The sequence below is a fragment of the Eretmochelys imbricata genome, chromosome 4 (assembly GCF_965152235.1).
Source record: "Eretmochelys imbricata isolate rEreImb1 chromosome 4, rEreImb1.hap1, whole genome shotgun sequence".
Classification (NCBI taxonomy): Eukaryota; Metazoa; Chordata; order Testudines; family Cheloniidae; genus Eretmochelys; species Eretmochelys imbricata.
Window position 1 is genome coordinate 115,361,401 of NC_135575.1, and position 12,270 is coordinate 115,373,670.

The following is a 12,270-nucleotide window of genomic DNA, read 5'->3' on the forward strand; positions in this document are numbered from 1 at the left end:
ATCAACTTATATCCCCTTCCCCTAGGGTATCTATACTTGTTTTCCTAGTCATTCTAAATCCCACTTTGTTTTGTGACGTTGTTTGGGAATTCATAGCAGTTCTGCTAAGAACTGTTTAATTTAGTTTCTTCTACAGACTCTAGAGCCTAGAAAACTATGGTATATTGATAAGAGAGGCAAAAACATAATCTCAGGCAGGCACAAAATGTTTCATATGCTGCATTTGTTGATTTTGGACATTTAATCACCACTGCTTTTGTGACATATGGGATTTACTACACTGAATACTTGAAGATGCAAGCCAAATAGAAATACAAACCAAACAAAAATTGATTAACAAAAGACCTCATCGTCATAATAATGCTGCTGTCTGGGACAGTGCAGAGCCCAAACTGTCACTGGACAGAACCATAGTATTGGTAAAGGGCAGTCTGCAATTGGAAAAGGACAGCCACCTCCCTTCCCACGGCCAGCAATGGAAGCACCTGCAAGCTGCTTAGCATGTTAAGGGCAAAGGAATAAAAAATGGTGAAGCAGTTCAGACACTTTCTGTATATATCTCAGTGAAGGAGGGACTAAACATTGTTAGATGACCAGAGGGATAGAACTAGCATGAAACAGAGAGACACAAGACCCTAGTCATACTAAATCACTTGAAGGAATCCTCATGAAGCAGCAATTGCTGCTATTAATTATCACTGGGGTTTAAATCTGCTCCCTAGGAGACTTCTCAATTAAGCATCTCACGGTTAAAGAGAATTGCATTGTACATTGTTGAAAGTATTAATGATAGAGTTCAAGAGTTTTGGGGGTTTGCAGCTAAATATGCATGTGTGGGGTAGTTACTGTTTCTTTACTAAAAATATTTTTTTAAAACTTTTAGCAAATTGACTACTTGGTGAGCCAATACAACACTACCAAGAACAAAGCACTCTCCGACCTTAATAGTAAGCAATAAAACCTTTTTTTTATTAGCTATGTCTATGTTATGTTAGATGTGTATTCACGGTAAATTCACTGATGCGCTTGTGAATGACTTATAACGCAATACGAAAGTCCAGTTGTTATAATCAGAATCCCAAGCAGATCAATAAAACAAAAATATAATTCTTCATGAAAAATGTCACATGGCACGATATACATTTTTCTAAAAAATAAACTCCATTCTTCTTTAAATGACTTTCACTTTAAGTCAAAGACTAATAATTTTTGCCTTTTTGAGTCCAGCAATCACTAGTACTTGGTGGTTTGAGGAAGCATTTCTTAATTTCTAAAGCACAGGACTGGGTGACAAGTGACATGGCTCCTGGCTGCAATTCAGGTTGTGTTTGAGCTTAGTCGAATCAGGTACTGTGTTTCAGTGTTCTTGGCATTCTAATAATACCCACCACATAGACATGTTGAGATGTACATTTATTGATGATGGTAAAACTCTTTCAGATATTTGGCTGGAGCAAGAGAGAATTATTGAGAGCAATTATTTTATAACTAGCACTTGAAAAGCACAGATCATGAAACTTAAAGCAGTTGCTGCGTTTTCCTCTGCAGCACAGTTATAGCACTTGGGGACATTTCTGAAGCTTTTAATGAATGAATAAATAAATGCATTTTAAGAAAAAGCCATAATATGGAATTTTTTCCCCCCAAGGCTTTTACTTCAGTGTCTAAAGTTAAAAGGAGCCCAGCTACATATGGATCTTCTCTAGACTAGACTAAAAGGTCTGGTGTTAGCACCCTTTAGCGAGCAAGTTTTAAAAATCTGTTTACATAAGACCGTATATACTTTACTTTAACATGCTATAGCACATGTTAAAGACAGCATGTCTTGTCTAGGCTAGGCTTTTAAAACATGTTATCACGTTATTTAACATCACACCTTTAAAATCCTAGTTTAGACAGAGCCACAGAATGCACAACTGGTCTCAGAGAACAGGTGGCTATGCACAAGACGAATGGGCATTTGGAGGATAATTTAAAATAGTCATCTGCATGTTCAGCATTCATTTATGACTTTCCATGCTCTTGAAGTTACAGAGACTAAACTGAGTATTTATCTACCTCCATAGAATCATGGAATATCAGGGTTGGAAGGGACCTCAGGAGGTCATCTAGTCCAACCCCCTGCTCAAAGCAGGACCAGGACCAGTCCCCAACTAAATCATCCCAGTCAGGGCTTTGTCAAGCCTGACCTTAAAAACTTCTTAGGAAGGAGATTCTACCACCTCCCTAGGTAACGCATTCCAGTGTTTCACCACCCTCCTAGTGAAAAAGTTTTTCCTAATATCCAACCTAAACCTCCCCCACTGCAACTTGAGACCATTACTCCTTGTTCTGTCATCCGCTATCACTGAGAACAGTCTAGATCCATCCTCTTTGGAACCCCTTTTAGGTAGTTGAAAGCAGCTATCAAATCCCCCCTCATTCTTCTCTTCTGCAGACTAAACAATCCCAGTTCCCTCAGCCTCTCCTCATAAGTCATGTGTTCCAGTCCCCTAATCATTTTTGTTGCCCTCCGCTGGACTCTCTCTAATTTATCCACATCCTTCTTATAGTGTGGGGCCCAAAACTGGACACAGTACTCCAGATGAGGCCTCACCAATGTTGAATAGAGGGGAACGATCACGTCCCTTGATCTGCTGGCAGTGCCCCTACTTATACATCCCAAAAGGCCATTGGCCTTCTTGGCAACAGGGGCACACTGTTGACTCATATCCAGCTTCTCGTCCACTGTAACCCCTAGGTCCTTTTCTGCAGAACTGCTGCGTAGCCGTTTGGTCCCTAGTCTGTAGCGGTGCATGGGATTCTTCCATCCTAAGTGCCGGACTCTGCACTTGTCCTTGTTGAACGTCATCAGATTTCTTTTGGCCCAATCCTCCAATTTGTCTAGGTCCCTCTGTATCCTATCCCTACCCTGCAGCGTATCTACCTCTCCTCCCAGTTTAGTGTCATCTGCAAACTTGCTGAGGGTGCAATCCACACCATCCTCCAGATCATTTATGAAGATATTGAACAAAACCGGCCTGAGAACCGACCTTGGAGCACTCCACTTGATACTGGCTGCCAACTAGACATGGAGCCATTGATCACTACCTGTTGAGCCCAACAATCTAGCCAGCTTTCTATCCACCGTATCGTCCATTCATCCAGCCCATACTTCTTTATCTTACTTTCAAGAATACTGTGGGAGACCGTATCAAAAGCTTTGGTAAAGTCGAGGAACACCACATCCACCGCTTTCCCCTCATCCACAGAGCCAGTTATCTCGTCATAGAAGGCAATTAGATTAGTCAGGCATGACTTGCCCTTGGTGAATCCATGCTGACTGTTCCTGATCACTTTGCTCTCCTCTAAGTGCTTCAGAATTGATACCTTGAGGACCTGCTCCATAATTTTTCCAGGGACTGTGGTGAGGCTGACTGGCCTGTAGTTCCCAAGATCCTCCTTCTTCCCTTTTTTAAAGATGGGCACTACATTAGCCTTTTTCCAGTCGTCTGGGCCCTACCCCGATCGCCGTGAGTTTTCAGAGATAATGGCCAATGGCTCTGCAATCACATCTGCCAACTCCTTTAGCACTCTCGGATGCAGCGCATCCGGCCCCATGGACTTGTGGTCATCCAGCTTTTCTAAGTAGTCGCAAACCACTTCTTTCTCCACAGATGGCTGGTCACCTCCTCCCCATGCTGTGCTGCCTAGTGCAGCAGCCTGGGAGCTAACCTTGTTTGTGAAGACAGAAGCAAAAAAAGCATTGAGTACATTAGCTTTTTCCACATCTTCTGTCACTAGGTTGCCTCCCTCATTCAGTAAGGGGCCCACGCTTTCCTTGACTTTCTTCTTGTTGCTAACATACCTGAAGAAACCCTTCTTGTTGCTCTTAACATCTCTTGCTAGCTGCAACTCCAGGTGTGATTTGGCCTTCCTGATTTCACTCCTGCATGCCTGAGCAATATTTTTATCCTCTTCCCTGGTCACTTGTCCAATCTTCCACTTCTTGTAAGCTTCTGCCAGTTTAAGGCCTGAGTCTTTATTTTCAAAGCAGACTGTGGGACAGGTTCCAGCTCATAAGAGGCCACATCTCCATCTACAAGCCACCAAGAGTTGTATTCCTCTAGGGCAGGGGTCGGCAACCTATGGCACGCGTGCCGATTTTTAATGGCACGCTGCTGCCTGCTGGGACCCCATTAAAAATCTTGCCCGCCCCGGCCTGCTCTTCTCTGCCCCATGGGGGCAGGGTGAAGAAGCGTGGTCCTGCCAGCTGCTGCTGCAGGGCAGGCGAGCTCCTCTCCCCCGCCTCTTCTCCCAGCATGCTGGTTTCCTGCCCCTCCTCCTCTCCCTCTCTGCCACTCATCAGCTTATGGCCCTTGTGAGGGAGGGGAAGAAGTGGAGCCGCAGTGCGCTTGCTGCTCCAGGGAGGAGGTGGAGGAGAGGTGGGGATGGGGCCTTGGGCAACGGGGTGGAAACAGGGCATATCCCCTCCAGCCCCCTGCCTTGAGCTGCTTTGGGCAGGGGGCTGGGAGCACCCCTACGACCCTAGCCCACACCCCCAGCCCTCTGTCCTCACCCTTACACACCCCCCCACACGCGCGCCTTGCCCTGACTCCAGCCCCCCCCCACATACCCAGACCCCCCACACCCCCTGCCCGGACTCCTGCACCCTCCTCACACGCCCGTAGCCCCCCACCCTGACTCTTGCACCCCCCACATTCCCACCCCAACCTTGAGCACCAAACAGGAGCTCCTGCAGCCCCTCCCCCACATTCCCACCTGCACCCGTCGCACCAAATGGGAGCTGCCCAGGTAAGCACTCCACACCCAAAGCTCCTGCCCCAACCCTAAGCCCCCTCCCTCATTCTAGCTCCTGGCCAGACCCTGCACCCTAACCCCCAACCTGTTCCTTCACCCCCAGCCCTGTGCTCAGTGCACTCCCACCCTCAGCTCAGTGCAGAGAGAGAGGAAGAGAATGGGCTAGAACCACGGAGAAGGTAGGTTCCTCCTCTACGTGGGCAGGACCGGGATCCAAGACCAGCAGCGTGCTGAGAGGAGCCGGCAACTGGGACTCTGGCTGGCAGGAGCCAGCGGATAGAACCCCAGACCGGCAGCAGGCTGAGCCACTCAGCCCACTGCCAGTCTGGGGTCCCGGCCGCAGGCCCCGCTTAGCCTGCTGCCGGCCTAGGTGAATGGAACCCCAGGCTGCAGCAGGCCGAGTGGGCCGGCAGCGTAAGATCAGCATTTTAATTTAATTTTAAATGAAGCTTCTTAAACGTTTTGAAAACCTTGTTTACTTTACATACAACAATAGTTTAGTTATATAATATATAGACTTAAAGAGAGAAACCTTCTAAAAAACATTAAAATGTATTACTGGCACACGAAACCTTAAATTAAAGTGAATAAATGAAGACTCAGCACACCACTTCTGAAAGGTTGCCGACCCCTGCTCTAGAGCAATAGTGAAAAGCCAGAACAAAGTGTATGGGAGCTGCTGACAAAGCATTTTAAATTAAGTTAAGCTGTGGAATGAAGTTACGGAGGAATTTAGACAAATCCAGAGTTTGACCACTTTTAGGAAACACTGAAAAACCTTCCTGTTTAATGACAGGTTTCAGAGTAACAGCCGTGTTAGTCTGTATTCGCAAAAAGAAAAGGAGTACTTGTGGCACCTTAGAGACTAACCAATTTATTTGAGCATGAGCTTTCGTGAGCCACAGTGAGCTGTGGCTCACGAAAGCTCATGCTCAAATAAATTGGTTAGTCTCTAAGGTGCCACAAGTACTCCTTTTCTTCTTCCTGTTTAATAAAGCCTTTCCACCATAACCAGAATTAACAATGTTGACCACCTTGGATGCTCCCATGCCATAGCCCCCTGACACTGCCTCCCAAACCTGCCCCCCAAAAACCTACCCTAAGAGCTTTCTGTGACTTGAAAATGGAGAGAAGCTAGAGACTCCATGAAGTTCACTAGGGACTTCACTGTTGCCAAGTATTCTATGTGGAAGATAGTCAGATACTACAGTGATGGGCAGAAGTCCAAAAATGGAAAATTTAAAGTATCTTTGGAACTGTTTTTTAAGAACACAGCTGGGGCTTTTGGGGAAAAGGAGGGAGAAAGGGATCCAAAGAATCAATTTCCCTATTTCTTGTGCACTATGAAAAATAATTCATAGTAAAGGATTGTTGCCCAAAATTCACTGCAAAATGATGGACTCTTAAAAAAGTGTGTTCTGAAAAATGAAAAACTAAAGCGAAGGAGCAGAGCTTCGATAACAAAAAGCAATACTGGAGTACGCGTTTCTGGTGTCTTGTTGCATTGCTATTGTCTTCACTTTCCCAAGTCAGGCACAAATAAATAGACCTCACTCCCTTTTGATTTATTATTTAATCCCATAAGTCTTAGAGGTAAGTGTTGCCAAAGAAGGTGTGAGCAGTGAAGTTGTCTTCTTACACTGAACTTTGATTTTAGTCCTGAGTGCAGCTTTTTTAGAAGTTAATAAAAATTGGTGCAAGATACTTGTTCTGATAAGTAGTGATACAGGATTGTATTGAACTGGCTTGCAGTGTGTTTTATTTTTATTATTATATTTTATTATTATTTAGTTTTATTTTCTCTTTCTACAGATGTTGGGCCATTGCTTGGCAGCAGAGTTCAAGAGCGGTTTGCGAAAGAAGTGCGCCCTGCACTCGATGCAGCTCTAATGATGGCAGGAGGTAAATGCACATCTCTGCTTTTATTTATTAACGTTCCATTGCCTTGTTAAGAGAGACACCCTCTCCCTATTCCACAGTTTACGTAATTTTGTAATCAGTCTATAGGTGGAGTATTTTTCTGGGCAGTGACACTTATCAAATGAATTGAGAGTTTTGTGCATGCCTTGGGACAAGAGGGAAAAGCATGGTCCCATTACAGAGGAAAGAGCATTATTCCAGTGGCAGGAGCTTATTTTTCTTTTCCTCAGAATATGCATCTTTGTATCTTTCTGCTTAAAAAGGTATTTGACCTCTGTGAACTTTCAGATGGACGGATACTGGACCTTCTGGGTATTTATAAGCGTCTTTGAATGCTAAGTTTTGGCTAGGTAAACGTCCCATCTTTACCTCTTCCAGTAGTCCCAATGGTTTATGGAAGTTGCAGTGGTAGAAAGTTTAGACAGCAGAGTTAGCCAGTGGATTGATTGCATTGTATGAAAGGTTTTGAGCTTATTCGGCTGGGTCTTTGTAGTGAATTTCCCATAATTTGAAATTGTATATCTATTGCCAGACTTTTTCTTCTTATATGAAAAGGCTGATTAGGAAACATTCAAACTTTTTGTGAACTGTAATTAATGAGTAGTAGTTTGTCTGCTTCTCAGGCAGGTCAGACTGTTTTATACCTTCAGTCCTCATAGGTGTGTTGCTGCTTTTTATGCCTGGGCTAGCACCATCAAGTTAAAATATTTGTCTAGTTTATTGTGAAGATACCAGCAACTAAAATTTCTTGACCATACATGCTTTGGGGCTTAGTAACACTTGATTCTGTGATTTCTCCATTATAAAGATGATTTCAACATTTCTTGTTTTATACAAGATTGCTAATTCAGGAATTTGTAAGTGGTGCAGTTGTACATACAAAAGTGCAAATTATCACTGAAGTTAGTCACTGTTTTTTTTATTTTTCTCTACCCATGCACATGAAACTGTTTGCACACATCACCAGACCCCTTTCTCATCACCCATTATCATTCTCGTTTCTTTGCTTTATTTTTCTATTTGGCTTGAAGTCAAAGTGGAAAGGGCTATCAAAGGTAAAAGACTTGACAAAATCTTGTGTGTTGTGTGAAGTGTGGTTCATTTTTTGTGCACTTCCTTGTGCATTTTTAGCTGTATCTGTTTGTCTATTACTCTTCTGTTCAGCACTTCATTGTTTTTGTATGACTGGGGTGAGGTCTAAAGGCAGAAAATGTTGAACCAGCATTAGTGTTGGCTGGTGCAACATGTTCTGTTTCACTTGAAACTCACAGTTCAGTGATGCGCCCCAAGTGTATGGTAGTGATAGAAATACAGAAAATATCGTACTGAGCTTGCAAAACAAGGCCCTGGATTTGTTGCTAATGACTTGACCCACTTGCGCTGGTATATGATAATGAAACAGTGGTCTCATTGTATTTCTGTGTTGCAATCCACCAAAACTAGTGAACCGAACAAAGAGTAAAAAGGGGTACATTTTGGGGGTGGGTGGAATCCTGGTAAAAATAGATTGACTGACTGATTATGTTTGGCCTGTGCTAGCAAAATATGCCATGCTTCTATTTGCAGTATATTTTCTGCTGCAATAGTTGTTTTTTGTCATTAAATGTATGCATCTTGCTGAGTAACTGGACTGACTTCTAAATGAAACTTGTTTTAAAATCTTTGTATCATCATAGCAATCAGAGAAACAAAGGAGGCACTGGAAAATGTGAGCGTCTCTGTGGAGGTTTTGCAGGAAGGTACTGAAAGGCTGCATGCTAACCTGACCAATGTTAAAATACACCTGAGCAATACACTCAGTGACTCTGCGTGCTCTGCTGCTCAAGCTGCTTCAACTTGCAACATTATCAGAAATTCATTAAATCAACTGAATATCAATGCTAACTTCACTGGGGTAAGAAAATATTTTTTTCAACATTTCACAGTGTAGTTTCATTGTATTACCTCAGGAATATTCCTCTGATTTAGGCTCAATTTGTGTAGTAAAATGATCTGTTCTGTATCTCTTCATCTGTGCAATTTCAATGACTGCTTTCATCTTGAGTGCACTAGAAAGTAAGATAGAGAGATATATGTGTCAAACAGCTATGTTAAAGTGCTGTTCTGGCCAACACTATGATCTGCTAACTATAACTGATTATAAATTTTGCTTTCATCCAATGAAGGTTTAAGGAGAGCACTAGCAATATTGTGCTGTACATATTCTTCCAATTTGTTTTTACATCTCCTTTGAAATATATGGTCAAGTAGCGTATATGGTATTTTGGTTTATCTCAAGAATGCTTTTTTCCATCCTAGTTGCCAGGTGTGAGCACACAGCTTGCCAAAGTCAATGATGTCCTTAAAATAGACCTTTCCAGTTTGGTTCAAAAGGTATGTTTCTTTACGTTAAATAATAGGATGGGATGATTACATATGACATTTGTTCTTCGCTTTCCCAAGTAGAAGTCTTTCTTTCCCTTTCCTCTTCTTAGTGGGTTTCTCTGCTAACTGTCCCAGCGTTGGTTCACATCTTAAGATTTAATATGTAATAATACTTACTTAAGGCTTTACATCTTCAGAGCAGTGTGCATCCATAATTAACATTAATTGTCTACTACAGGATATTCTTCAAAAGCAAAAAAGACAAAATCTGGGTCTATTGCACTGGTGGGCAACCTGCGTCCCATCAGGGTAATCCACTGGCGGGCCACAAGACAGTTTGTTTACATTGACCGTCTGCAGGCATGGCTGCCTACAGCTCCCAGTGGCTGCGGTTCGCCATTCCCAGCCAACGGGAGCTACGGGAAGGGTGCAGGCTGCAGGGACGTGCTGGCCGCCACTTACTTTGGCTCCCATTGGCCAGGAATGGCGAACCATGGCCACTGGGAGCTGCAGATGGCCGTGCCTGCAGACGGTCAATGTAAACAAACTGTCTCGTGGCCTGCCAGCGGATTACCCTGACGGACGCAGGTTGCCCACCACTGGTCTACTACCTTTTCTTATTTTAAAGCTGAGGTACTTTACTAGACGCCCTGTTACAAGATAGAAAAGCAGTCCACAAGCCCCAGGGCATGAGGGGTTCATCCAGACCCCTGCCTGTCACATGGGTGATAAGAGTGAGGGGGAGATACAAAGGTAGTGAGTGATGGCTAGGTAGAGTGAAGTGTGCCCTTTCCTTTCCCATCTGGTTAAGATGATGGAAAGTTCTCCTGCAATTGGCATCCACTGTTTTGAGCATCTTGAGGTTTTTTTGTTCATAATCCTTTGTTTCCATAAAACAAAGGCCTGAGGAAAAGGATTGAAATTCTGGCCCTGGTGACCGTTTTGGTCATCTTTCCTGACTGGTGTTTCTGCTCACCACTCTCAGTGTGACTTTTTTGTTTTGGGATGGGCTTGGGGCACTCTTAGAGGAGAAGACTGTGCAGGTGTTCAGCATTTCAGCACTGTTTACAGAGAATACATGCCTGTGTCCTTAGCTCTGTAAGCTTTAGGTCTGCGTTGGACAAAAAGCACCTTTGGGTCATAATCATGAGAATGTGACTGATGTATGTTTAAAAAGTGTGTGTGTGTGTGTTTACTTCTTCAGGGACTAATTGGGAGAGTAAACTACCTGGATTAGACTCTCTCATTAAGCTTTCTGTAGTATTTTTGTACGTTTAAGGGGTGACATAAAATTTGTTTGACATACCAGATAAGATGTGATGTGTATAATGTTAGCCCTTTTATAATAGAAAAACAGATGTGAGCAATTTGGCATTGAGATGTTCTTTTAACTCTCACCGTTTATTTTAGGGCTATGCAGCCTTTAATGATACTCCAGATTTAGTGCTGAACCAAACCAGGAACATCTTATCAGGTGAAACTGATGATAGAATTTGCTTTTTATTTTGATTGATAAATTGTTTTCTAGAGCATAACATTAAAGTTTAGTATCACTCCTTTACCATGGTTATATTTTTGTATCCTCCTTATTGTTGATGTCTCAGAAAATGCTTATAAAACTTGTTCACATTTTTGTAGAATGAGAAGACCACCTTTGGCAGTATTATTGTCTCATAATTAAATCTAAGAAGACAACATATGGTGTTTGTGTGCATTGTTTCTTAGACTACTGCTACCTTGCAAGTATCAGAGGCGTAGCTGTAATAGAATCATAGAATATCAGGGTTGGAAGGGACCTCAGGAGGTCATCTAGTCCAACCCCCTGCTCAAAGCAGGACCAATCCCCAATTTTTGCCCCAAATGGCCCCCTCAAGGATTGAGCTCCCAACCCTGGGTTTAGCAGGCCAATGCTCAAACCTCTGAGCTATCCCTCCCCCCTAAATTAGTCTGTATCCACAAAAACAATGAGGAGTCCGGTGGCACCTTAAAGACCAACAGATGTATGTGGGCATAAGCTTTACCCACGAAAGCTTATGCCCAAATAAATCTGTTAGTCTTTCAGCTGCCACCGGACTTCTCGTTGTTTTTGCCTTGCAAGTGAAATCTTGATGTCTAAATGGCATTTGGGTTACTATATCTTTATTGTGCTATAATGTTGACCGTGCCTTGGTTGGAAAAAGCACGCATACAATATTTATTATTTATTTAAGCTAAGCTCCTAATAAAAAAAGAAACTGATCTACGTTGTGGTATAAGATCTAGTGGGTAAAACACATACCTTACATAGTATTTTAACTTGTTCTTTATCTAACCTTTTAACTACCCAAAAATCAAACCATTAAAATCATTAAATTGGCTAATAGTATAGTTATCATTAAAGGGTAGCACGTAGTACATTTAATATATGAATGTGTATACTAATGTGTTTTAATTTCTGTTCTTGCATTGTGGACCTGTTCTGCCAATATAAACAGCTGTTCCTTGTAAGTTTGGGAAAATAATACACAGTATGTATGTAAACATAGCATACTGTGTGACCTTGTCTAAAATGAGTCAAAGTTTTCTAAGCTGGTGATGTTACATTTTCTTTATTAAGGAGATCTAAATGCAAAAATACTCCTTTCCAGTAGCTGGCAATTTGCATAAAACAAGGCAGGCTTTCATTATTTTAGCAGCTTGATGTTTCTTACTAATAACTGAGTGCAGGGTAGACATCAATTTAAAAACAGAGGGGGAAAAAATTGTAATAGAGTAATTTCATGAACAGAGAGGAGGAGGGTTTGGGTCTAGGAAACCTGGTACCTGAATCTATTTGTTTCGAAGCGTAAAAAAGGCCTGATTCTTCTGGAGGGAGGGGACAGTGCTGAGCATTACCAAATTCATATGACAAGTTGACATCTACAGAATGTATCCTGATGGAATAGGGTGCATCAGAATTTTGAAGGAATAAAAGAATGAAGAAAAATGCATTTCTTTATATATTTATAGAACAATAGGAGTATGAAATATTTTAGGATCTCTGTGCAGCTAAATATAATTGTTAAATTATGCCAACAGATTGGCATGTTCCCTCATAAATTGAGATGACCAAAATATTACTTCATTAGCACAGCTTTTTGAAGAATGCTGCTAACTAATTGGAAAGGCTTTTTATTTAAAGTATGCATTTTGTAAAGACCGAGATTA

General features: G+C 42.3%; 1 protein-coding gene across 1 annotated transcript in view; it reads left to right on the forward strand.

The window, feature by feature from the left end:
• PROM1 (prominin 1) overlaps window positions 1-12,270 on the forward strand; it is a 79,275-nt gene that overhangs the window by 36,771 nt on the left and 30,234 nt on the right. The window contains exons 6-11 of the mRNA XM_077814625.1: window positions 884-947; window positions 6,613-6,702; window positions 8,397-8,614; window positions 9,019-9,093; window positions 10,495-10,558; window positions 11,559-11,567. Coding sequence (XP_077670751.1) covers window positions 884-947; window positions 6,613-6,702; window positions 8,397-8,614; window positions 9,019-9,093; window positions 10,495-10,558; window positions 11,559-11,567 — 520 coding nt within the window. The remainder of the gene's footprint in view (window positions 1-883; window positions 948-6,612; window positions 6,703-8,396; window positions 8,615-9,018; window positions 9,094-10,494; window positions 10,559-11,558; window positions 11,568-12,270) is intronic.